Genomic DNA, 27,885 nt, shown 5'->3' on the forward strand with positions numbered 1-27,885 from the left:
ATGGACAGTTTGAGTCTGGGGAAGGTAAGGCTGGTTTGGAACAAAGGTTTTTCTTCTTGAATAATGCACAGGCGGAGACACCTCTTGCTGCTGGATGTATTTGCTGGAGAAATATCACTGACATGCCTTTATCTCCCACTGACCTTGGCCGTTAAAGTGTCTCTGACTTTTAACTCTGGATAAAAAGATTTGACCTGAAAGAATGAAAACCATTTAAAGAATTTGGTTTTAATTTATCAACACTCAATAATCCCACCCCCCCGAATCTAAACCTCACCTCACATTCCCAGTGGTGCCCTCTACAACTCACTGCCACCTCCCAGGCTTTCACACATAAACACAGACACAGTGCATGGAGCAACTTGATACGCAGCCTGTTATTTCCTGTCACACCCACATGAATAATGGTTACTTAAACTGTTTGGATGCATAAAAGAAAGAAGTTATGAGAATGATAGTAAATGCATCTTAATAATGTTCATTGTATGCAATTGCACGTACGTCACATGTACAATTTTAGGATCCATTAGAGCACTTGTTGCCTTTGTGTTTTTTTGTTCTTTATTTCCATCTTTGTGTTTGAGAATCAAAATCATGACGCTTGTTTATAATGTGGTGAGATAACCCAGTGTTCTCATGTGCAGCTGGCACTGAGCTATATTTTCCCTGCGCTATCTACTGTGGAGGGAGGGGCCGTGTGTTTGTCTGTAATTAAACTCTTTACTTAAGTGGCACGCCCAACTGTTTGTGCTTCTCCTGAGAAATATAGAGTTTCACATCTGTTGAATATTGTGGTTTATAGGCTTTATATATATATATATATATGTATATATATCACTAAACTGAGGATCCTCTACAGAAAACAGATGTGTAAAAATGTGTGAATAACCGATAAAACATTAAGAAATATACAGCGTTGCTGGATTGATGTTTTTGTAGCTGCAGTATTAATAAGGAATTACAAAAATTGCATAATATGGGGGTTTGAGAACCTTTATGAGAAGAAATAACATCCCCTGCATTCATTCACTTGTATGTTTCCGTAAAGAATATTTGTCTTCCCGGTCGGACCCTGTTTACGAGTATCCCTTTACAGACCCCACTGGGGGTGGTCTGCTTCAGGAAATGATTTAGTGCTGCATGTATTCCGTGTTGGGGACAGTTACGACATGCCACAAGAAATGACCGAGTGAGAGCACGCACACCGTCGAGGAGACTTGCAGCACAGGGAGCCGTGTGGTGGCCGGAAATATGATCTGTGAGGACGGCATGACCTCGGCAACACTCACCGCAGTTTAACATTCAACAGGGCTCCAGTGGTCAAGTAGGAAATGCTCTTCTTTAACCTTTCGCAGTATAAACTTATTCTGCTGTGACTACAGAGGACACGCAAACAAGGTGGTAACATGAGAGCATGAATATAAAAAAAATTGTAAAACGGCACGTGATTATTTTTAGCCAAGTTATTTGTTATGGTTCTTTATTTATAGCTGGTTCCCTGGTATCTTTAATGTGGGTATATCTTTGCCCTTTAAAGTAAAAGTGAACCTTTTCACAGCTCAGACAGCAGGTGTCACAAATTACATGGTTGTAGGAAAAGTGGTGGAAGAAAAGTCACTTCAATGTGAAGAGGCTTTACCTTCCAATTAGGCCTCCATCATAATAAAAGGCCATAAATGAAAAATGTAAGTTAAACTAGCAGGACACTACATGAGGTTTGTAACTTGTGTACAGCGCTATGTGTGTACAGCGCTATTTGCAACACTAATTGCTGTTTGCTCTCTCCCGCGCTATTATCCTTAAAGTTGTTACTGTCCATGCAAACAGTCGTACCACAGTTTCGGCTGTAGTTGTGTGCATACCTGCAATTGACATGCAAATATAGCTCTCTCTCTCAAAATCTGTAGCACATGAGAGCAACATTCATGCGTGTGCAGGTGCACCCCCGCTACCACCATAGATTGAATGAATCCTATGAGAAACACTGGGAAGAAATTGAAAAAAATCCAGCATTGGCGCATCTATTCTGAGCTGCTTCCGAAATTGTCTTTGTTCTTTGGTCATGCCTTAACTCTCCACACAATTTTATGGAAATTGGTTTTGTAGTTTTTGTGCAATCTTGCAACAAACAAACAAACAAACAAACAAACAAACAAACAAACCAAGACAAAAATAAGAACACATCAAATCAAGTTCAAACTTTTAGGGACACCCCCCCCCTGTAATGAAAATCTGTCTCTTGGCCTTTTTAAGTAATTTGATGAGATGGTTATCAGGAGCATTAACAGCACATTATCTTCTTTTAGATAACATAGTCAAGCTAAGGGCTCATCTTACTGTTAAGTAAGTGACGCTGTAGAAAGGGATACATTTAACACTATCTCCTCTATTGACTCGTTCTGATTGTCCTCTGTGCTGACGAGAAATATAATTTTTTTTGTATAGAAGTCAGTTGGATGAAGCCTGGCTTTTATCCTAAGAAGCAAAGAAACCTCGATCTATAGAATTTAAAATAGAGGCTGCATTCGAGTAATGGATGTCTCTTTCTTTGGTGTCATCCTCAGTGTCAGTGCGTCACTTGAATAGTTGTGCTTTTTTTCTTTACCTCTCCTGTTCAGTCAATAAGACCTAAACATAATGTCAGAATTTTCTGTCAGTTCTGTAGCTGCTACATTCACAACATCTGGGTATGTGGCCTTAAAGAGGCCTCTCTAAAATGAAATGCTACAATACATGATGCTCAAAGTACAGAACAAATCTGCTCAGCTCATCTGTGGGCAGTGGCGGATCTAGGACTTTTCTAAATAAGGGGCTATAAAGGGGCCACAATTTACCCAAAGGGGCCAATCACATGTCCAACATCCCAGCACATTTCCTGATTCAGTAAGTGCATCTCCTTGTTTAGTGTTAGCTCTACATATTTAGCAAAGCCACAAATATATTTATACATTTGTTCTTTGTCCAAGCACATTGTTTACTATAAAATAAAAATGTGTAATTGTCATATTTATGGTTAATAGTGTTAATTAGTGACTAGTTTATAAAAAATAAGAGTATTGACTGGACAGGGGCACTTCAGAGGCCAGCAAGATCTCACCTGGAACCAGTGTCCCCCCCGCCCCACCCCAAGATCCACCCCTGTCCTTGGAATAGCTTAAGCAGGGATCACAATTAATACAGATTTACACTTTAATCTTCTTCCCATATGTATCCTGTCACATGCAACACAACATAATATGCGAATTATCTGACACATCCACATCAATGGGCAGAGATTGTGCGATCCTTTTAAAAGAGCAGAGTCTCTGCTGCAATTACCCTCGCAGATAAGTGAGGGAATCTTCAGATCCTTTCCCCTCCAGTTTGCAGTTTGCAGATGACCCGACAACACTGTAGAGCTTGTCATACTTGTTCAGCCTGGGTGGCCGAGCTCGATAATCAAACCATCATCACTGATCATCGTAGAGTGAATGCTGTGATTGGCTGGTTTGGGAAAAGCAGAGAGCTGAGCAAAAGGTTTCATAGTGTGAAGCTGCTTGTACCAGGGGTTGTTAACAAAGCATTAATAATAATCTGTAACACATGTTTAACAGCATTTTTTTCTCGACATCTACTACTTATCATGCAATAAACATATATATGAACAGTGCTAAAGGCCAGGCATCAATTTGGGTAGATAAACCAGAAAGAAATCTACAATTATGTGTACAAAGATGCTCAAAGGAAATAGTTTGACATTCGGGAAAAATGTATGTTCACTTTCTTTCCAAGGGCATCCATCAGATTTTAGCAAGGTATCTATTATGTCCAAAAGAGAAATGTGGGTTTTTTCCAGCAGAGTTCTTTGCTGAAACCATGGCTGATTTATTTCCAAAAGCGTTTTTCACTGGTATCCACCTTGCTTTGTTTTGGTTCTTCAGGTTTTGAAATGTAGCTTCATGGTATCAGTTCCCTGAACATGCCCGACTTTTTCGTCAAGATCCTTGAATCATTTCTCAGAGAAATTTGTGACAATCCATCGCAAAATGTTAAAGGAAGTGATCTGCCCCCTTTTTCCAGATCTGTGCCAAAATGTAATGGACTCTTTCTTGCTCTATATTTCCACCAAGTTTGAGGTGTAAGTTATAAGAGCAGAACCTGTGACAATGGCTGCACATCCAGTTACGGGTTAAGTATCTGCAGTGGAATAGACACATGGATTTCCAAGCCGTCACAAGTTTTAGTCACCACAGTCTTCATTTAAAACGATGGAGCAGACGGGGAAAAAAATGCAGAAGAGAACATGAGCTGATTTAGTTGCACCTCATTACAACTCATTGAGTCTGGGTTTGTCAAGGCTTTGAGCTGCAGGGTGCTAAACTGTCTAATCTCTAAGTCTGTGTGTGACGAGAGTTAAACAGGCCTGCAGCAGAATGAAATAAGATGTTCTGAATCATAAAATCTGTGATATTCAAATGAGAAAGTCATGTTGACAGAGACTGACACTGGGATTTTACAAAGAACTCGACATTATCTCTCTACAATTCCTGTAAGTAGCTCCCAGCACCTAGTGTTTGTGTTCGACAGGGAGATTATTATTAGTTTGTAACACTTGTTCGATTTTTTCCCTGTGCTCTCTGTTTTATAGGTTTCAATAGGAGTGCCATCTGGGCCGTCTTTTTTCACATTTGTGCCAGTGGTGCAGAAATTGCAATTTGAAAGCCTCATTACTGAGGAGGAGGGATCTGGAGCACGAACAGGAAAAACAAATAAGGTACAGCAGCAGCACACAACCTGAATACTGAAACGTGATATCACTGCAAGGTCCATTTTCATTGTATTGTCATCTCGTAATATGTGTGTGTGTGTGTGTGTGTGTGTGTGTTCTTTGTGATAATTGGCATCGCTCTCTTTTGGAAAGAACTTTGTCACACTTTATACTTTGGAGGATTATTGACTCACTCACCAGCATCGGGAATGAGCCCGCTCTGCCTGTCTGACTCCACAAAATAACTAGCTTGTGAGTTCTGCACAAAACCGTAAAACGAAGTCTATGAACAATTTCATTTATCAGAATCCTAAAAATGTCAACTTTCTTTGAGGACAAAATGAAACTGTAGTCTACTTTTAGAAGTCCTTGAGCCAGAATTTCAAATTCTGCCACTTTTAGGCCTTTTCTCTCTGGAGGACTCTCCAGTTAATTAGTCAGTGGCTTGAAGATTAAAGGCCAGACCTAAGCTACAGAGGAAGAATCAATCTCACTTCTAACCTGCAGCAACAAATTACTTCCGTCAGAGATGTCAGAGTCCCTCATTTCCTAATTTTCACTGCGTCATGTCCAGTAAGTCCTCTTCCTTTTCTTTGATTTTAGAGAATAAGATGAAAAAAATTCCTGGATCTTCACCAAAATTGAATGGGTTGCCCACAGTGTGTGAATGGTGGCTAATAGAACAAGTGCCATGTTTAGTAGGTGAATGTGGCGTGGACTGTAAAGAACTTTGATAAAAATAGAAAAGCACAATATACAGTCTATTTATTTCCTCTTATACAGCTTAGTCACTATGTAACCTGTCTCGGATTCTCTCACCACACATCAGGACATCACGTTTAAGATGTAGATATCAGCATCAAACATAATTCTGAACTAACTCAGGGGTGGAATCTGACCCAGCTCATCATTGAACACACACAGCAATGACATTTCTTTACCGTATTTTTATTTTCTGACGGATTCTTTAAGTTTCTGTCTTTTTGACCTCAAGCCAAACTTTTATGTAGGAAACACTTTATGAGCACAAATATTCAGCCGATGGTTTGAAAGCAAACAACCATCCCGAAGGCTGATATGGACCCACAGAGGTTTCAGCTGCTGAGGGCATTAATGTGCTATTTTCATCCAGCATCAAGATCACAGAAGTGACGCAGCTCTGGGTACCGTGGGGCAGCCGACTGCTGCCTGAAGTCAGCACACTGGCTTCCTACATGAGACTTCAAAGGTCCTCTCTCTGGGGGGTGGCACCATTAGGTTAACCCCCGCCCCCCACCCCCTACTGCTTTAATCTAAAAGAGTAGCCACCCTTCATGTTATAAACAACATATAACCGCACAGATGAACACCCCCGTGCGTCAGCATACACAGCGGGTATGAACCTGTCGCTCTATTCACATTGCTGGATTTTTGTGTCTTGTGGGTTTGAATTCGATTGGCTTTGTCCTCATTTCTCTATGCAATCATTTGTCTCATTGTTGTTCTGGCAGGTGTTTTGTTCTCAAAAAACGGGAAAAAAAATTCCGCCTTATCACATTTGTGAAAGTTGCATTCAGGTTCAGCAAACCTCAAACTCGTCGCTTTACAAGTACACACAGATGCACAAAAAGCAGAGTTTTTGAAAAAAATGCACTGTTTAAAAACGTGATCAAAGAGGCTTGCTGACACCTGCAAGAGGAGTCGCAGACAACTATCTGCTTTCCAACCTGTCGGAAAACGAGTTGGAGTCAGCAACAACTCTCAAGCAATAACCATGTGTGTCAGTGCAGCTTCTATTAACTGCATTGGGGTCGGGTTCAGACACAAAAAACAGATAGCCTGTCGGACTGGGTCAGGCTCAGTTCGTTATCTAATGGACTGGGGTCGGGTTCAGACAGAAATATGTGACCCGCGCCAAAGTCTGTTGTTAACAGCAGACGTCCAGGGAAGCGTTTCACCTCGTCCAGCTTGATGGATCATACTGTGAGCCGGAGGATCACTTGTCTCACAGTGTCTCCTGTCCTGGAATAAACTCAGTTCACGGAGCAGCAGGGGGTTTCTCCTGGTGGAGGATCATATAGTGTGTCAGATCATGTTGTGAGTCAGTCCTATAGAATAAACTCCTATAGAATAAACTCACAACGACTGCAAGGCTCCCGTTCACGAGTCAGAAAGTCATGATATGTAAACTGCGGAGTAAACTTTGGAAGTCATGAACTGGGGTTTAGTGTGGACAGGGTGTTATTCTTATTAAACACATCGACAGGATTATGTTAAATAGTTATCAGGAGAGCAAAAAAAGTATTTCACTGCTATTCACAATATAGTGAACAGCTGTTAGCGCCTTAGAATAAATTACATCTTGTTGTGTTTGCACATGACAGATTAGTCCTAATTCTCTGCAGGGGGCGCGTCTATATTACAGGTGTTATATGGAGTATAACCTGGAGACAGTCAACTGCTCATTAATCCTGGGAGCAACCTACACTTCTCTAAATGTCTCTTGTACATGTGTCTTTTTGCAGTATATCAGTAACTTAACCTACAGATGTCAGACCGGCACGTACTTGAACTGCGATGTCCCATGGCGCATTACTCCTCCAGGCTCCAGCTTAATTATCTTGCATCAAATTAGAGAGTTGTATTCCTACTTGGCTCTTTGTATGCAGCAGATTGTCTTTAAACAGACAAGAGCAATGAAGGTGAGAGACGCTGAGCAGCTGTATTCCTACAACTGCAGCTACCCTCAGACATTTTATTAATCCCTCCACCAGGAGGAGGCTTATGTACTTCAAAATTCAATTATAAGCAGAATACATTAAGCTCATGCTTTTAATCTTGATTTGTGACTAACTTTGCCTGAAGTCAGAATCACAGCTGGTATGATCAAATTAAATACAAAAATATTGTATTTGTGGAAAACGTCTGTAATTGGCACTCTGGGAGACATTAGTATGAGCTCAAGGAAAAAAGACCACAACGGTATAAAAAGTAAATATTGAAAATATATTTATTAATTGTTACAGTAACAATTAAACAGTGACGTGGTTGAAAAATCACAATCAAAAAATCAGCAAGTCAATGCACACGTGTATTTTGTATATAAACAAATGTGACAAAGATGATATCTTATCAGCTGCAGTCCAGAAACCAGTGTGGAGTATAATTTACATTAAGGAAATATATGTGCACAGCTATGTTCAGGAACCTTTATGCTGTGTGATCTCAGTGAAATTCAGAATGAGATTAATTTCATTGTCCATTGTTCTGTCCATCAGGAAATGAGGGCTGCAATCTTTCAGTAAAATGTCCTTTATTCTTGTACATTTCTTCTGGCTCCATGAGGAACTTAAGTTGTGTCTCAGGAAGGTAATAGCTGACTTTATTTGCCAAGTTTGGGAGAAAGGCCAAATGTTTTTCATAAGGCACAGTATAATTTATTTTGTAATGGAACTCTGCAACTGTACCTTTTGGTGTTCTGGGTGTGCGTGACATGAAAATTAAATAGCTCAGGAGGAAATGATATACAGGGTGAAGAATTTAAGTTTCTGCATATCGGTGGTAAAGTATTTACTGTAAAAACTAGATGTACGCAGGCAGACTGTGCAGATGAGTAAGGCAGAAGTTAACATGTTTGCCATCACCATATCTCAGCTGTCCTTGCAAAAACCTGCATTATAAACTGACAAAGTAAGCGAGGCCACATCGACATCCCATTAAATATGTGGAGTTTCTGTATTGGACAAATACATCTAAACCTTGGCTCACATTGACAAACCACTGCTGTGTCTTCTCTGTCTGTCCAGAAGACCGTTGGAGTTCATTCTTGCAGAGATATTCAATACTTTCCTCAAGCTGCTTTTTGGCCTACTAACTCAACTTTAAGCCTTATGGACAATGCATGAACGACAGAAACAGGAACTCTGCATTACCAATAAATAATTGGAGACCCTGCATTATTTTATTTTTTTATCTTCAACTGCGAATCATGTCAGCCTAGGCAAAACGGCCTTACATTAGGACAATACATCCTAAATGAAGGAGAACATAATAGAACCTAAACCATCAAAACCTTGGTTATACCAGCTGATGTTGTCCAGGACGACCTCCTTGACAGTGCGATCGATATTCATTATAAATGCTGTAAAACAAGTTCATTTTTTTCAATAGCAGCAAATCCCAAAGACATCGTCTTCAGCTTTATTGTTACCATCATACACTTTGTGCAGCTTAAACACTGTTGTTGTGCTAGTGTTTATGATTTAGGTTCAAATCACAACAGCTTATGCCAAATGGTACATGATGATATTATTGACATAAACTTTCTGGATTAAAACGTCAATCTGCCTGTTTTTCATGAGTTCATTCAGTGACTATATCATATAACAGATTTTGATTAGTAAAAACTGTCATTAGAAGATGCTCTCATATGTATTTATAGTCTCATAATTAGAATACATGTGGGGGTTCATAATAGATATGATGTATGTCATTAGCGCTTACCCTTTTTAGCTCCACATAGATATCACACATGTTATCCCCGATCACAATAGTCCTTTAATTTCAGCCCATGCATATATAATAAAGCACAATCATTTGGATAATGTCATATAGCATTTAATGTTCATATACGGGAACAATAGTGTGATTTTCCATTTTGATCAAATGGAATGGCTTTTGTTTTTGCTCGTATCCAATCCGACACCAAATTTCATGGACATCCATTAAGTGAATGTTCAAGCAGGGGCGAAACCTCCTTAGTGAAGGTAATCATTTTAGTTTCATCTTTTCTGTGGAACATTTATCTGCATCCTTATTACTGCTGGGCAATATACACAAAGTGGGTTGAATCTCAAGTACAGCTGTGGTACACAATGGTGATTAAGTTCATTGGAGGTTACTTTATATTCATACTGTGTGAAAAACAAAGCTGTTCAGAAGAGAGCATTTCCATTTGTTAACACCCAACAGTGACATAACATTATGCAGTATAAAAGTATGTCTGTGGATGTTCTCTTGGTTGCAGAACCTCTTATTGTGCAGTGAGTTATGCTTTAAACTTTAATTCCTTTGGTTTCATGCAGAAAATACTTCAAATTGTGTTTGATTCATTTAATAGATATGGGACCGGGAGACGCTATTGGCTTAAATGTCTATCTGCAAAGTATATTGCTCAGCTGAGCTGGGAGAGCCCCTGCAGGGAGAAGACAATTACCTATAGCAGTATATGTGATATAATATAGATTCTGCTCTCACCTGAAAATTATAATAAAGATTGTTTCTTCTAGAAAGTTCTAAAATGACGATTTTCCTGACACTTGAACTCTTGCGGCCATGCAAAGAACGACTGCTGTGTTCAGAGGCAAAGTTGGCAGCATTGATGTTGTTAAAGGCTCTTAGGAGTGAATAGAAACCTTTTATACAGGACACCAAGGATCACTGACTTATCCAAACTTTACCCCAAGCAATTTATGTCTAAATTTAACTTAAGTTGGATGCTGTGAATAGTCGGGCAAAACATGACTCGTGTACGAAGGATTTAAATATATTGGCAGCTTCCTCTGGCAGCATTTAAAAAAGACACGCTCGCAAACAGTGATATAAATACATAAACAAAACCCCCCACAAATAGATAAATGCAGCACGGCCGGTGGCTGCCAGTTTGGACTGAACTGCTAAAGAGGCTTGAGATATCATCTTGCTTATTTACAAGCCTCAAACACAGACCCCGCCTCAGTCCTCCAGCACATGAGACATGCTCTACACCAATGTTAGCAAAACATGTGCGTGTCCATGTGAATCATATGTGTGGGGACATGTGGCGTGCTGACACTGAGCGCCCCCGCTGAGATCAGGGAGGCTCACTGCTGAGGTTCACCTCGGGTTTTCTCAGGTTTCACTTGCTCAGTTCCTCCAAAACAGTGGCTTCTTTTTCTCCCGTCAGATCGCTGCCGAGTCCCAAGAGAGGACGAGCGGAGAGACCATGTCGGAGAGGAATACTTTCAAAGGGGAGATTGTCTTTATCAAGGACGCCGTGGCGGGAGGAGCAGGAAGCCCAATCCCAGCGGAGACAGAACTTAGAGTGAGTACAATCAGAGCACTCTCAGCGACACAAGAACAGAAAGCTTTGTCACTGACATGTTATAATAAAGATGTGTATATGTGTGTGTAGACAACTGTAGATCTGGGACTTTAATCTAAAATATAACTAAACACTGTCAGGAGATAATTAGAAAATGATATCGTTGGACACGTCATCTTTCAAATCGGAAATTCTAATTAGAATCTAATAATTAATCAAAATGTAAATAACCTCACATGTTTCGTGAGCTCTTCTTTACGATGGGCTTGATTTTCATCTATTTATGCAGGAGTGGCAGATTGAGCACTTTCTTCCTCTCTGCATAAATCAGACACAACTGACAAAACAGTGTCACTCTGACCTTTAGGAATTTGAAGTGAAAGTCCCTTTGGGTAATTGTAACTTGAGTTGTAATTTGCCAGCTGAGGCACAAAGATGCTCACAAATTTACACATTTTACACAATGTATCAAATCATTTTCTCTTTTTTCCCCCAGTTGAAGTCGTCAGAGGATCACATGAGCTTGTCTCACACCAAAGCCTCTCCCTCCGTCAGCGCCCAGCCTGAAAATACACCCAACCACACCGCCGCCGTGACAGCGTCTATGGAAACAGCTGTTGATAAACACAGGGCCGTTTCCCAGCGGCAGTGTCACGATACTTCTGGACGTACTGAGGTTAGCTCGGGTTGCTTTGCAAATAGCGGGTTAGAGGAGAGGACGAGCCCCACGTGCTCCGCAGACCTGTTCCCCACCCTGGCTTGGTCCCGAGAGTCCCTTCTCTCAGACATTTCGGACAAAGACCGATGCTGGTCTTTCACGCAGCCCTCCTCTGTAACCTCTCCTGTCTCTTTCAGCCGCACTGTGTCCCCCTGCTCGTCTGTCCGCTCCGGCATGTTCACCCCCACTGTCACCCAGATCAAGAGGCACTTTCTCGCTTCCGGCTCAAGTCTGGCTCAGAACCCTCAAACCTGTTTTTCCTCCTGTGAGAGCCTGTTCTCCTCCATCTGTCCCCAGTCCCCTCCTCCTCGGCACCGGCCTCCTCTCACCAGACTCTCCCTCCTCACGGCCATCCTGAGAAAAGGCCGTCTTCCTGTTCTGTCCGCTGCTCTGCAGAGGCCTTACACCCCCTGCTGGCCTGTTAACCCTGTGACCCTCTCCTTCTGTAATGCCTGCTCAGCAGCCTCCAATGTGGCCTCCATTCCCCTGGAGTTTTCCTCTCCCTACTCCTCATCCGTGTCTATAGATAGTCAGAGCCTCCTTCAGGAGCCTAAAAGATGTGTTGCCTCTCCTCTGCCTGTGCAATCAAACGAGCTCAACAACAGAACAAGCCCTCAAACTCAAGTCCAAAAATGCTCAGAGCAAATTCGCTCAGGCAGTGTGCCTAGATGGGAGCAGGTTATTTCACCTCCACCGGTGAAAAAGCTATCCCGAGCTCCACTGCCTCTGTTTTGCTCAAACGTCAAATCTGTGTCTCCAGCAGAGCTCGACGAAACATTCGACTGTGCAACTTCCCAAAAACTGCAATATAAGCAAATCTCTGTCTCTCAGTCGTCTGAGTTGAACGCCCGCAACACTCACATGCACCTCAAGGGCCATGAAGATAATAACCTTAAAAATCTCATCTCCCTGTCCCCAAAACTTCTTAATGAGCAGGAGAACTCCGCGCCCCAGAAATGGAATCACCCGTCAAATTCATCTAGCTCAAGGCTTCATTTGCTTTCTCAAAACCTGAGTTCTTCGCCTGTCTGCCCTCCTCAGCTTCAGCCTCCTCCGTCACGCTCACCCACTCTCACAACTTCAGTGTCGCCTCTCCCTCGTTTACAAAACACCAGAGGAAGGTGTGAGTCCGAGAGGAGATGGCCTGCTTCCAAAGCTTCCACAGCACCATCGCAGGCTTTCCACAAAGCTGATTGCCTGTCCCCTTCCCGCTACACACCCATCAGTTTTCTTGGATGGCCTTCACCTGCCGGCTCCCCTACGCCAACACCTTCACCTGCTCCACCAATCAGAGACCTCACCCCGTCCCCTTCCCTCTCCCCGCGCTCCGCGACGCCGTCGTCGAGGCCGGGTAGCAGAATATCAGACTGCAGTGACAGGGAGGGTAAAAAAAGAAAGGTAGTCGCTCTTTCGCCACATGCATGACTTGTTTATAGGATATCATCTAATATGTTCTAGGTGACATAACTCCCACACTGTGTGGTTCAAAACAGATTTGATAGATGGATATTAAAAGCTGTCCTCTCTTATTGAGTCCTTATTTGCACTATAATCTAAAGATGTTATAGATCTTTGCGTTTCAGAGATATCAAACATATGATACGAGTCTTTCATCTACTGACACATCAGAGACGTTATATGCAGAAGCGAGAGAGACACACACAGCTGGAAGCCCAACATTTCTAAGAATCAGTGATTAGGAATTCAATTAATTTAATACAAGCAGGGAAATGTACGTCGATTTCAGACAGAGTTGTCTAGTATTCTTGCCTGTGGGAAAAGTTGAATGTAAGTGAAGTTTTTAGTTACATTTAAAGTCAGTCGAACAAAGTGATGCTTTGAGAGGAGACGTCTGACTCACAGCAGTTTGTGTTGAAACAAAAACACTTAACACTGAGGAAATGTAGAATAAGTACGGTGAATTTCTATTCATCATCTGCTCTGCTCCCTCTATCAACTCTAGATAAACAAGATGAAGTTAAGCTACAAATCCCTCGCTGCAATTCCCACAAACACTCTTCTGCTGGATCAGCAGGTGAGTTCACTTATTAGACTCTAATCCCACTGTAATTCCTCTTGTGAAATATCCGGCTATATAGCCAGGATGAACTGGTTTGATGCAGGTACGTGTGGCCAGTGTAAAATATGAATACATGAAAAAAAAAATATTCTTAGGTTTCCACTCACAGGGCTTTACAGAGAATTACGTTTTTATCTGTAAATGCAAAAATGTGTCAGGCAAAATTTAAAAAATGACAGGAAACCAATTTCACACGGATTTGCAGAATGTAGATAATAGTATCATTTTTTAAAACCTGATTAAAAGTAAAATGAGCTCAAAGTGACATAAAATTATGGCAACCAGAGCCAAATGTTGTGTTATTCACACAGCAGGATGTTTCATTGAGAGCCGGGGAGAGAGGAGCACCGTCCGCGAAGAATACAAAAGGGGATGGATGCAATGTTCTCCAGGAGCAGCATATAATCAAAAGAAAGAAGCAGCGTAGTGGAGGGGAGATCAAACCGCTCATTGTACTTTGTATTCACAGGCGATCGACGAGCAGGTGGAGAGAGAGGAGAGTCCCTGGGACTCACTGGATCGAGGTGCTGCAGACACTCACGCTGAGGTACATGCACACATACATCTACATACAGATATACATACACACATGTCACTGCTGGTGCTCACAACAAAAGTCACCATTCACACAGCTAACATCCGTGACTTTGTGCTACTCTACAGATGTGCTCGCCAGCTCAGCTCCGCCAGCAGTCAGAGGAACTATATGCAGTTATTGATGAGGTTTTGGCAAACTCCACTCCAGCAGTGAGTTCCTTCAATGATGCACTTTGAAAATGCATTGGTTTAAATGTTAATCGACAGATTTATTTATACAACTTTTTCTCCCCGGCAACTGCAGTCCTCCAGGTCATCCACTCCCAATTTTGGTCTACAGGTAAAGTTTGTTTCTTCATCTACATGAAACAAGTGTAGCCAGCAACCTTTGAATTACCCTCTTAAAATTCTGGTTTGACATTTTGGTAAAAACAATTATTCAGTTGGTGTTAGATGGGAAGATTGCCACCTCTTTCACGTCTGCATGAAACTAGGGAACAAATCTTTTAACAAGAAAACACCAAAGTCACTGCAGGAAGGGTCCAGGACCTAAATAAATTAAATCAGTTAAAGGTTTCTGAAACACTTTTTATCCCTCCTGCCTGTGAGCATCCTGCCCATGATGCCAGTGCACATCATAGAAGCATACACCGCTGAAACAGAGACGTTAGTTAGAAGTTAGCGAGCCGTTGACGGAAAAGTTGTCCTGTAGCAGTTGTTGGACAGTGTGGGCGAAGGTGTTTTGGCGCCATAGCTTTGCCGAGAGGGCAGGTGGGAGGGAGGGAGATGTGTCGGTGGCATATTTTCAAAATGTAGCCTGCTTGTGCTAGCTTTTCCAGGATTACCAACCCTAGCTTTAGTAGATGATGGTAGGTGGCAAATTCATAATGTCAGCTGTAATGGTAAGTGTAATGAAATGTATCTCCACTAAAATGCTTTCTCACATGGAAAAACAAACAAACAAACAAACAAATACAGGATTGGAGATGTTCCCTGTGGTTTGTAATGCATTAACCAGTATGTTCATCTGGTTCTATGAGAGTCTTTTATTGTGTTGAAATTCTAAAGACAAACTAAAAAGTTAAATATGACTAAAATAAAGAATAAAGACATAAGCTTGCAGCTACGATGATATAACAAGAAATAGTAAGTGTAAAACCGAGGAAAGGACACAATCTGTACCATGTTCTACTGGAACACAAACTTGAAGTCGGATGAAAGTGAATTCTGACCGTATAATCATCAGCACAAGAAAGCGAAAAACGTCTGTTCATTATTCATCAAAGGAGAAAGGCCTCTGTGGTTTCTAGAGAAACGTATGTGTGTGTTTGTGTGTGTGTGTGTAAGTGTGTTTGTGTGTGAGTGTGTTGGTTCGTTGTCATCCATGACATTGAGGAGCAGCTTGATGAAATTGTGTAATTATCAGCCACATACAAGGACAATAGAGAGAGTAGCTCTGTTACAGAAAAAACTGTAGTTTGAGAGAAAACAAATAACAAAACACTGGTATGTTCAGATTTATTCCATGAGCTCACCAATGAGTTTTCTTTTCAACGTGTGCCTTTCAGCAATTTTGTGATGAGAAATTTTAAGATTTTTACCACCACATGACTTTTGTGTCACTCGGTTGTTTAATTTCACTTTCCCTTTAATTTCTGCAGAACAACTCAACACTTCCAAAATCCTTGGGACGGGAAACCAAATATGTGAGTCAGAATAAAAAACACACATTTTCCTCTGGACTTTACCCCCACAGGACCAAGATAAGAAAAAACCCAGCTAGAGACAAACTGTTTTTTTTTCTTTTTTCACAGGAATGAGCTGCATGACATTAAACACTTTTATTGTGAGTTGCAGAGGCCCCTCATGGAAAAGAACATTTTAAAGATCTAAACAGAGATTCAGGCAGGAATGACGGAGATTTTGTCCTTGGAGGATAAATGTAGCTGAAAACAGAACTTACAAAGCTCTTTGTTAAAGGGATAGTTTACCGAAAAATTTAAATTCACTCGTTATCTATTCACCACTATGCTGATGGAGGGGTGGGTGAAGTGTCCACAAAACACTTTTGGAGTTTCAGGGGTAAACAGTGTTGCAGCCAAATCCAATACGGTTGAAGTAAATGGTGACCGATTCTTCCAACAAGAAAACCTGAAATTGCCTCCATTCTGCTTCTGTGGTATCCCAAGAGTCCAAAAGCAAGTGTTTAGCCTAAATGTCCTGTGATAGCCTTCTGCCTGGCGCCCGATCAAGTTTGGGCGCACACACTGTTCCTGCTCGCGCTCAAGGGGCACATGACGATGTCAGCTACAGTCAGCTGTAAGTGCAGTTATGCAGCAATGCATAGAACTAGCGATGCTACCGCATCCTGTGAACATGAAAGCAGATCAGGATAAGGATAGGAGAAGACATTAAGGCTAGAAACATGGTGTAACTGACACCGTTTCAATTCGAATTTGAATGCCGGGGCTTACAGACACTTGTATGACACAACACGAGCAGTATGGAGGCATTTCTGTTTTTTCTGTTGTTTTTCAGGTTTGAGGAATCTGTCCCAGTTACTTCAATCGTATTGGATTTGGCTGCAACGCTGTTTTAATGAGTGTATTTACATTTTTTCTGCGAACTATCCCTTTAAAGAAACAGTTAAACCTCTGAAAGGTACTTAAGCTTTTCTTTATGTGTGAGTTGAGAAGTTTGATAGTGCTCTCATATGGTTAGCTTAGCATTAACACTGGAAACAGCTCACAGCTTGCTAGTTTACATCCATAGTTAAAAAATACATTATTTGCACTTATACAGCAGAATGTGAATTGTGTACTTTCCAAAAGTGTAATTAGAGGTAAAGGTAAACAAATTGTTGCCTTGTGTCATGAAGCACGGGATAATTTGTCTTTATTTACTTCAACTGTACATCATCTAGCTAATTAGCAATAAATGGTTCCACTGGAGCCTGACAGAATTGTTATGATCTTTTAACCCACTTCAAAACCATAAGTCAATTAATGAGGCTCCCTTGGAACAGATGGCAAATCTATCGGGATTATGAAATATCACGCCTAATTTGCCACATTTCCCACATTTCCACAACTGAGGAGCCTGCTTTTGTTTGCTTTTATGGAAACCCTGCAGTGCTTCAAGTGGTTTATTTTATCCGTGTTTCTGTGACTGACACTAATAACTAGGGCCATGTTTTTCTTCCATGTTGTTTATTCAGGCATCTTTAAGCAGCTTGTACCAGTCTGGCAGCGTGGCCAGAAAGCTGACGGATCCTAGAAAGGTTCACATTTAATTCTCATTTGATCACGTTAAGGCACCTGATACAAACTCTCTTATTAGTACCCCGATAGTGTAAAGCTCTTGGAAGTAAAGGATAAATTCCTCTCTGCTGTCAAACTCTGACTACCTGTGTGCAGACGAAGCCCGGGGTTATTCGCCCGATGACGGCCATTCCTAGACTGACTGTGCAGGATGTGGAAGAATTTCGTCCAAACCCCTTCAGGCAGCCTGTTGTTAAACACACCTTAACTGACAACCAAAAGGTAAGCCTGTGACATTTGTTCATCTTATAGAGAAGATATCTGTATCTTTGAATGTTTCCAAATCTAAGTGATGTGCAATAGCTTTAGTTTTATAACCTGTCAAGGGAGGAAATGTTTACATTGCTGTATGTCTGACTGTTTGCAGGTTTCTACCAAACTGATTTTATTGAAACTTTGTAGACGGGTGGGATATAGGTGAAGGAAGAACCCATTACCCTATGGGGAGTATTCAATTAACAGGGCCCATCCAGGGTTTGCTTCCCTTTCTATATTTTTGTCAATTTCTCAAAAAAAATCATGCATGTCTGAGATCTTTGTGAGAGAAACCAGGCTTGTGCAGAATGTTAATATTTATGACAAGGTGAGATTTAGTGCAGATCCAGGAAATTATTCAGATTTTGTTTATCATAATGACTTTTTCAGAGTTGTGATTTTTATTTTATGAAACAAATATTCCTTTTAATGATATCAGAGAATGGGAATTTTGCATACACCCAATGTGAGCTGTTAAGGGAGAATTTCTGTTTATAGTATTGTATATGTTTCTGATCTAAATACATGAATATGCTATATGGTGATAAAGTAGTTATTCAGCATTCGTGGAGGTATCTGCTCTCTGAGTGCCAATCTGATTCCAAAACACTACAATCTGAATTTTGTGACTGTGAAAGGAGAAGGGTCTCAGAAATTTGAAGACAGTTACAATGACTCCAACTATGATGAGTTCAAAAAATAAGATAGGTTCCAAAACTTCAAAAACTTAACGTTCAAACGTTTATTGCTGCAGAAGAACAGGTTTAGTGTTTGGCGTCTAAAGGCTTAGACTTAATCACTCTCCCATATGATTACACAGGAATGATGGGAGTGATGAGCAAATACTTGTAACCTCCCATCGGAGCCTTCGGGTGGATGCTGGGGTGGTGGAGGGGCTGAAGAGACTGGTTGCAATACTGCAGCAGCAGTGCGAGCAAAGGGGATGATGGGAAATTTCTCTCTGCTTAAATAGACCACCTGATAAGGTGGGTGTGTATTATAGATGGTTGTGAAGAGTGAGGTATGTCACATGATGTATGTCACATGATTGGAGCAGCGCAGCTCGAGTTGGCTGCCTCAACTAGCTCGCAGGCGTCGCTCCATATTTGTGTAAACAACATGCAAAAAATAAAACCGTGGAAGAAAAGAAGCTGCTTTTTCTCGCAGACAGCCTCAATCTGTTTGTTTAACCGCCGGAAACTCTATTGGGACAAAATTAACTAAATATTTAGTGCCCATTACGGATAACAGACTCATTTTTGTTACATCTAAAAGAAATTGGATCGCTTCTAAATCATGACCTACAGCTATCCAATGCAGCTGTGACATAATTTGACAATTCGGACACTTGCTTGCAGCCATTTGTTTTATACTTTCTCTACCACACAGCGTCTGTCGTCAGCCAGCCTCTCCAAAACCTCAGAGAGGATAATTCTGGTCCACACATCTTTATGTTAAACCGCTGAGCTCCACTTGAAGATTTCCTTTGATCTTTTCTGCATTGCAATCAACAGATGCTTATCAAACAAGCAGCTCTGAGTTTAAATAATAATGCAAATTTGGTAAGTATTTTTCGATTCAAATGTGAAAACATAGCACTTAATCAACATAAGACAAACTGAGCACTCTTGATGTTTATCCTTCTCCAGAGAGTAACAGTTCCACTCTTCTTACTAATGAGGGGGAACTGGTTTGGAGAGCTACAGTATCAGGAGAGTAGATGAGTGTGTGTGTGTGTGTCTGTTTGTATTTGTGTGTCTGTGTGTATGTGGGTGTGTCAGCTCATAAGAAATACTTGAGTCATAAGCCGAGGTGAGCTGAAGTAATGCGAGAGTTTGGCTGAAGAGCCTCTCCCTTGAAATTCAACAAATGACAAAACAGTGTTAGGAGGCGGGGCTGTGAGCGATATCTCCAGTAGCAGCACACACACTTTTGCCATAGAAATGTCAGATGAAGAAGAGGGCTTCCTGTTTCCTCACCACCAAGACCACGATCTTTTAGAGCCGATACAGTTGGAGATACTAGTGGTGTTATGAGCCATGTTCAACCCATAAATGATGATTTTTTTAATAAACTTGTAATAATGGATTTTAAAACAAGCATTAATGCATTTCATCCAGGGAATAGTCATATAATTTGGTTTACAGGTCAAAAAAGCACATTTAAGTGTCTTTATTCATTATGGATCTCAGTAGAGAACATAACTCACACAAAATTACACACATATCAGTATCCAAAATGTATTTTTTTCTACAAGATCCATTAATTATCCCTATGTAATCGGTAAGTAAAGAAAAAACGGCGATAAAAGCTTAGTTATTGACTGAGTTTACACAGATTTGTTTTCCTTATCTCACATCATGCATACTACTGTTGTTGTGATAGGACTCGCAATTGGCCTATACCAAATTGAATCCACACGGTTAAGCTCCATGAGCTATTTGTAAAATGGTAGTCTGGCTAAATGTCAAGGTCAACATGACAATTGTCAGGGAACAGAGAAGAACTCCTGGCAGGTCTACCGGCTACTGCCATCCGACCTTTGCAGCTCATCCAGAATGCAGCAGTTCGACTGGTTTTTAACCAACCTAAATTCACTCGCACTACTCCGCTCCTCCGCTCCCTACACTGGCTACCAGTGGCTGCCCACATCCGATTCAAAACACTAGTACTCGCATAGCATGCTGTAAACAGATCAGGTCCAGTTTACATCCAGGACATGGTCAAACACTACACACCAGCACGTTCACTCCGCTCTGCTTCAGCTAAACGACTCATTGCTCCTTCACTGCGAGCTAAACACTCATCAAAATCACGACTGTTTGCTGTCCTAGCTCCTAAATGGTGGAATGAGCTCCCACTCGACATCCGGACATCTGAAAGTTTACACATCTTCCGCCGAAAACTAAAAACACACCTCTTCCGACTGTACCTTGAATAAAAAAAAACAAAAAAAAAAACTAACCACTTTTGAAACTAACACTTTGGTAGCACTAAAATGGCACTTATTTATAGCACTTTGTAGTTTTGCTTTATTTCGAAGAAATTGTACTGTCTTGATTCTTGTTGTTCTTGGCTTGTACCCTCAGGGTTGAATGCACTTATTGTAAGTCGCTTTGGATAAAAGCGTCAGCTAAATGAAATGTAATGTAATGTAAAAAGAACTTCAGATACAGAAGGAGCTAGTGAGGCAGGTTGTTGAAAGCATTTATAACCATTGCGTACGCACAAAGCGGGGCCTAAAACGTACGTACGCCACTGGTGATCTGAAGCCAGAATATTGATCCACTTCATCATTTGCATTGAACCCAACAGCTTTGTAGTGTGTCTGGACATGATTGGGGAACAACATTATGCAGTAGAGTAATATGAACCAGGAGAAGCTGTAAGATTTATTTTCAGCGTGTAAACCTGTAGCTTACCTTGGGACAATCATCTGTATCTGGGTTAGCCCCATGACGTTTATTCAACATCATTTATCTTTGTGCAATTGCAGTCAACGTTATGCAGAGATGTTATCATTGCTTAATGAGTTTATGGTAATTGAGTTAAGGTGTTGCAATTTTAATTTGAATGCTGCTGAGGCTATTTACACATCAAATGCAACACAACCATTCACGGGTCTGTGCCATGCCAACAAACTTTTCTGCTTCTAGATTGATGTAAAGCATTTTAATATGTTATAAATGGATTTGGGTGATGGGTAAACATTTTTTGAATCTGTGTATAATTAAACAACAGTTCACATATTTTACTTTATTTTTTTCATTTTATCCCACTAACTTAGTATAGTTGAAGCCATTTATTGTGGCTATGTTTGTGGATCTGGCACCGCCCTAAACGACCTGGATTGTCTCCTCCTTTTTTAATGACCAATACATAGACTGTATATCAAGGTGAACGACATGACAGCTCCCTAAAGTGAAGTCAAAGTGTCTAAATTGTCCCCTATTGATATTTGATTCAGTATCGGTCAAAAACCCTGCCTCTTCCATGTTAGCAGATGGGATAAGAATATCAGAAAGCAATAATAATAATAATAAACTTTAATTATATAGCACCTTCAAAGACAGCGTTTATAAAGTGCTTTGACAAAAAGCAAGAAAAGTAAATAAAACACAAATGAGTAGTGATATGACAATATAAATTTAAAAAAGAAAAATAAAAGTTGAAAAGATAAGAAACAGTAATAACACAAAATCACATGTAGGCAAGGCTTTCAGGGTCTCTGTTTGTCAGGGCAGTTTCTGTACTGTGTGTCTAAACACTTAAAAAATAAATTTTGGTTTAAACAGAGGGATCAAGGTTTTAAACTGGAAGCAAAGATTCTCTTTTTTAGGGAACTATGAAGAAGCATTAAAATACTGGGCCCAACTGTGTCAACAACCTCTTTAAGAAATTTGGTGGGCATGATATCAAGGCTGCTTGTAATTGGTTTGTTATGATTTCAGGTAGAATTGACAGGGACATGGGTCAGAATTTGCAAAAATAATCATGAATGTTCCTCTTGGCATTTAAAATGCGGCAGGAGGAATGATTTGTTTCTTAATATCATTCACTCTGCCTGCAAAAGCATTTAAAAATATCTCAAGCATCTCCTGTGAGGCATCTGTAAAATCAGAGGGGGAGGGCCGATGATAGAATCTATTGCATCCAATAAAATTGAGAGTAATTGATTAAAGTCAAGTTAGAAAGAAGCATGCTTTTATGTCTTTGACTGCCGTTTGGTAGGTTTGCAGCCCTCCAGATGTCATACGATACATGTAAATCATGTAAAGTCTATTTTTAATGCCTACGTGGTTTCATTAAGCCAGGGATGGGGTTCAATCTCTTTTTTTTTTCACCGCCGGGGGGCTGCAGAATCCAGGATGGTCTGGCATGTGTGATTAAAAACAGAGACACATTGTCCATATTTATAAAAAGTCATATGTGAAGTTAAGAATTAGCCCTTGTTTGTAATAATTGATTCAGGCTGAAAACAGTGTTGTTCCAGTTCACAGGCCCCAGAGGTGTGGGAGTTTGACCACAGATGAGTTTATGCTGCTGGCTCTACCTGCCAGAACAAAAATAGGAGGAGAGAAACATTGCACCATGTTTGATCAAAGTGAATGTATCAGACACAAGTGTCCTCATCCAGCTTTATACTGCTGTTGCCTTAACAACAGCATCAGCATCCTCTGATGCAATCATAATCAACAAAGAGGAAACTGCTGCCTGAACACTCATACTTTTCTCGGTATATGCCCCCTCCATGTTAGTATAAATGCTCTTTCCGGCTTTTAAGTCGTCCATGTGGAGGGATCCCACTGACATTTGTGTGTTTTAAGCTTTTACCAGACAGGTCGAATATTTTCTGTGATGGCAGCCATGTACTGCACCTCCACCGAAAAGCCTCTGTATCCAGAAATGATTCTTTGTAGCATTTTTGGTCACAGTTTGACTTTTTATCCTTGTGTGATTTCTGTCTGATGAGCTATCTCAAGGCTGCCAGATGACACATCCCAGTGTGTGAGTCTCATGGGTGTAACATGAGACACACAGGTATGAACCTCCCTGGTGGTAGTCACCATCTGACAGAAGAAGCAATAAACATGGACACACACTGAGCACACGGGGGAAATCATATAACAACGAAAACAGTTCAGGGCAGTGTGAACAAAAAGGAAAATGTGGAAATTGCTGTATGTCCAGTGTATTAGGTGAGTCTATTTCTGAAAACCTTCACATAGTAACTTTAGCTATATGCCACAATCATCCTTAACCATAATCAAGTGATTTCAGTGACTTAACTATACTCAGGGCAACAGGCCAATGCCCATATGTGACTTTTGAATTCACCAAAGAACTATTGATTTAGTATATTTGTTATATAGACTTATTTTCTTAAAAATTTATAATTTTGTGCACATGTGCCGGAAGCAATATTTGATATTTCAGGTAGAGAAAGGAGAATAGAAACCAAATTCATCTTCGCCTTTACACTAGAAAAACAATTTAGTCCAGAATATGTTCATCCTAATTTAGCACAAGATCGTAAAAGCAGGGTGGGAATGTTCCCGCCTCGAGCAGCCGCTGCATTATATCAATAAACGTTGTTTTTGTAAATTCCTGTTTTTGTAACAACATAAGGCAAAGCCAACAATTTCACTGTGAATAGGTATTCGTCCAGCAGCTTGTTAACCACTTTGTCTTGTTGTTTCTTTTTCATGTTTAAAACTGAAGCAAATGCCGGCTGGGGTACACTCTGAAAAGCTCAACAACATATAGAGACAAACAACCCTCATTCACACTTACAAACAATTAAACAACCAAAATCTTCATGTTTTTGGACTGTGGAAGAAAACCCACACAGCTTTAGTGTTCAAAATTCATCCATCCTCCAGCAGTGGTGTTACCTCGTCGAAACCTCCTGGAAGCTGAAGGCAGATTAATGAAACGGATGCTGGTCTTTCGATCCACCTACTCTAAGACAGAGTATTTTTCATAAAACAAAGCAGTATTTGTAAAAAGCAGAGATTTATTTTACTTTTAAAGTGCTGTGTCTGCTCAAAGAGCAACAGGAGAATAGAAATACTGTTCTGACATTTATAAAGAGAGTAAGCAGCTTCAAATTTTACACAAACACCATCATCACATCTCTTGTGTCTCACAATAGCGACAATGAAGAGGGGGGGGGGGGTGGGTGGATAATTGCAAGACTTTGACAATAAAGGTATTCACAAAAGAGTCAGGGCATTGTTAAAAAAAATATTACAGAATTAGAGAATAAAGTTGTAACATTATGAGAATAAAGTCGTATTAACAAGAAACTTTTAATATTATGTGATTAAAGTTATGGTTTTTACGAGAAAGGAATAAAGTTTCCGTACCACTGGATCCAACATCATGAACCAATCTTGTTGTGAAACTTTGAAAGACCTTGAAACCAATGATTATCAGTCACCCACAACTAAACGTTTCCTCCTCCACAAGATGCTCTATCCTTCAAGTCCTTAATATCATTCTTTCCCCCAAAGATGTCAGTTTCATACACAATCTTTTTAAATTCCTAATACTTGTGTGACAATGTGGTGCTCGTAAAATTGTGACTTAATTCTTGTAATATTAGGATTTTTTACTTGTATCATAGGATTATTTTCTAGGTAGATATTGACTATTTTGTAGTGATGAAAATGTGTAGTGCTGTAAGCCAATTTCAGCAACACGCCAATGGGGACTAACCTCATTTCTATTATTCTCAAACGCCTGTTTTAACTGTGATTAGGCAAGGGCATGGTGCTAATTTTAGACCCTGCATGAACAGATAACTTGTCATTTCAAATTTTTTGACTTAATGAAAATAAAGAGCAGAGGATCAGAGTAAACAACCAATCCAGTAAACAACATTTATAATCAATTACACACTGAATATTCACGCCAGTGCCAAACGGCCTCAGGGAGAACTAATTTCACTCCGGGCTGGAATTAGTCTAAATGGAAACCAACTAGAAACTGATGAAAATTACACATTCTATCCACATTGCTGCTGCTGTTCATTTTCCTCTGTCCGTTTCTTTCGTATTATAAAAGCTATAACATGGAAACCTTTGTGCTTTTCTATTTCAGGTGGTAAATGTGAGTCCTGGTGAGGCAGGGACACATTTTGAAAAAGGCATAGCGATGAGAGAGGGGAGGACGACTGAAAGAAAAAGTCCATTCTCAGTGTTTGACCTGCAGATTACAGAGCCTGAAGACCAAAACACTCAGTGTGCCAAAGATGCCTCATCACCTTCCAGTCAAACTCAGGGGCGGATGAAAGCTTTTGAGACTCATATTTAAAACACAGTACATCCTGCTTCTTTCGGTGAACAGTAATCTGCCAAGACAAATTCAATATTTGAAACCATTTCACGACTAAAGGATTTTGACAATTAAAAAATGTTTATTGGACTTTATGGAAATAATTGAATGAGTGCATCACCATATGTACGGCTGTTTACAGCTGCTCAAAGCAGGATTCTATATGCCTTAGAAAGAGGATGAAACAACATGCCATTCACTGTTTGCTAATTCTCAATACACTGAAGGCTAATTTATGCTCAACGCTAGATATGTAAATGGTAACAATCTGGAGCCTTCTGCCAATACTCTGTTAATTTCATCCATATTTGTGCACTGACAGGATGACAGGTTTTGCAGCTAATGTAATCTGACTGCAACCTGGTCTTTAGATGGTTTTGGTCACAGACACTGTCAGACCCAGTCTCTTTCAAAAGCTGTGTGTATGTGTGTGTAAGCCGTGCCTGACATGTAGTTCTCACTGAATTTTGTTTAAGCTAATTACTACAAAGAAAAATATAGGATGAGACTGTTGCTTTTCGCACATACTTGGTAAAGCAGAACAGAAACTAAACGTTAAGGTGTTAATATTTTTAATCAGACTAATTATGTGAATGTTGACCTATTTCAGATAAAACAAGAGGATCTAATTAGGAGAGAATCGACTGAGTTTTGTTACAAAGGCTCCTTAAGAGTTTTCCTGTAACAGGTATACAAGACCTGACATCCATGTCTTCACTGAAAGGAAACCAAAGAATGGCACTGAAAGCTTTTCTTGATGAAAAGATGTTTAGGCTCTTCTCCCAACTGGCTCCAACAACAATGATGTGCAGTGATAGACAGATGATTCATCCTGCTGAATGTGTTCTGAAGTGCTTCACCAAACAATTTTCAAACAAAGCCTTCACATGTGATTCTGTGTAAAAAAAAAAATATATATATATATAAAAAAAACATCTTCTCTGTCACTTTGAGCAATCAGAAGATCCAATAGTGATGAGAGACCTGAACTATAAAATGGCCCTTATTTTTTCTTGGTCAAGAGAGCTCTGTTATTTTAAAGAATTGTAAAAACTTACTGTGTGCCTTTTATATGCTGAATTCACAAATATTCAATATGGTAAGAGTAATATATATGCTTATATAACAGTTATGCAACTATGTAACTCATCACTCAAACAAAATACTATTTTAATAATGAAAAATTATTTCAGGAAAAAAGTATGATATGTAATAAAGGACTAACCCTAACCCTAACCCTAACCCTAACCCTCATGTTGCCATATAGTCTGAGTTTTACTCTATATATACACTTCTTTTCCTGTACAAAAATGTCCATGTCAGTATATAAATTACAGGCAAATGACACATAGGACTTAGGTCCTGATAAAATATATAAATAATGTGGAAAGAATGGTTATGCAGGCATGGTCTTCAGAGAGAAGATGCGAGAACTGGAGTGCTACAGGAAAAGCATGTGATTGGATCTTTAGGATGTCTGCACTGCTGATTAGAAATCCTTGAAGAAAAACCTACTCGACCTCAGATTGGCTCTCGGAGACACAGGAGTTGAAATGCTGCAAGTGATTGCTCCACTACCCATAATCAAATCACTGAGGCTGAGGCATGAAAATATCTTGACCTTGAACTCGACATTTTAGAGAGCTGATGTCGTGTTGCTGTTTCAAATGATCTAAAATAATGTGATCAACGCAAACAAATCAAACTTTTGGCACAATTCTGACCTTCCTGAAAAGTAATATTGGGAGGTTAGTGTCCCTGGTAACAAGTAGTCTTAACAGAACCACAGATATTTAGCAACTCTGTCTCTCTTTAACATACAATAATTCAAATATTATTGAACATAAACAGATATATGGCACATACACAGTACTAAAAAGACTTTCTGTCAATACAAACCTCAGTAGGGCACGTTAACAATCAAGCAAAAACAGAAAACTTACTTTGGTTTTGAAAAGTCAAAATTGTTTTGAAATACTTCAGTTTAAAGATGCACTTGCCAGGAGCTATGTGGTTAACGTGTTACTTTCATAAAAGACAAAGAAATGACAGAAATAAAAGCAAAATAAGAGCTGACGTTGGAGTTTTAGGTTTTGCAAGAAATTAAGTTTTTGATGTAGAACTTGTAGTATTCCTGCTTGATGAGTTTGAGTAAATATTATGTTTTTCTTTAATCCTGCAATATTATGTGTTTTTTGTACTCAAATAACGAAAACGATTTTGTTGATATTATGATATTAATCGAAGTCCGTGATTGTATATAGTATTCAATAAATCTAATGAGATCAAAATGCCCTGCAGATGGTGTGTTTAACACACACACACACA

The 27,885-nt window shown here is 40.0% G+C and overlaps 1 protein-coding gene across 1 annotated transcript; it reads left to right on the forward strand.

Annotated features, from left to right (window-relative positions):
* mlip (muscular LMNA-interacting protein) lies at window positions 1-27,806 on the forward strand. Its single transcript, XM_061087784.1, has 13 exons — window positions 1-24; window positions 1,295-1,324; window positions 4,628-4,753; window positions 10,671-10,808; window positions 11,305-12,924; window positions 13,490-13,561; window positions 14,076-14,153; window positions 14,270-14,353; window positions 14,448-14,483; window positions 15,805-15,849; window positions 17,361-17,423; window positions 17,560-17,685; window positions 25,324-27,806. Exons 1-13 carry the CDS (start codon window positions 1-3, stop codon window positions 25,534-25,536), a joined length of 2,655 nt encoding a protein of 884 aa, XP_060943767.1. The 3' UTR covers window positions 25,537-27,806.
* The last annotated feature ends 79 nt before the right edge of the window (window positions 27,807-27,885 follow it).

This window comes from Limanda limanda, chromosome 15 (assembly GCF_963576545.1).
Source record: "Limanda limanda chromosome 15, fLimLim1.1, whole genome shotgun sequence".
Lineage (NCBI taxonomy): Eukaryota > Metazoa > Chordata > Actinopteri > Pleuronectiformes > Pleuronectidae > Limanda > Limanda limanda.

Excerpts from the sequence above, each read along its gene's own strand:
- mlip (XM_061087784.1), top strand. The coding sequence starts at position 1 with ATGGACAGTTTGAGTCTGGGGAAG. Across the intron at positions 1,325-4,627 it reads AACAGGGCTCCAGTGGTCAA|GTTTCAATAGGAGTGCCATC; the intron begins GTAGGAAATGCT and ends TCTGTTTTATAG. Across the intron at positions 4,754-10,670 it reads GAACAGGAAAAACAAATAAG|ATCGCTGCCGAGTCCCAAGA; the intron begins GTACAGCAGCAG and ends TTCTCCCGTCAG.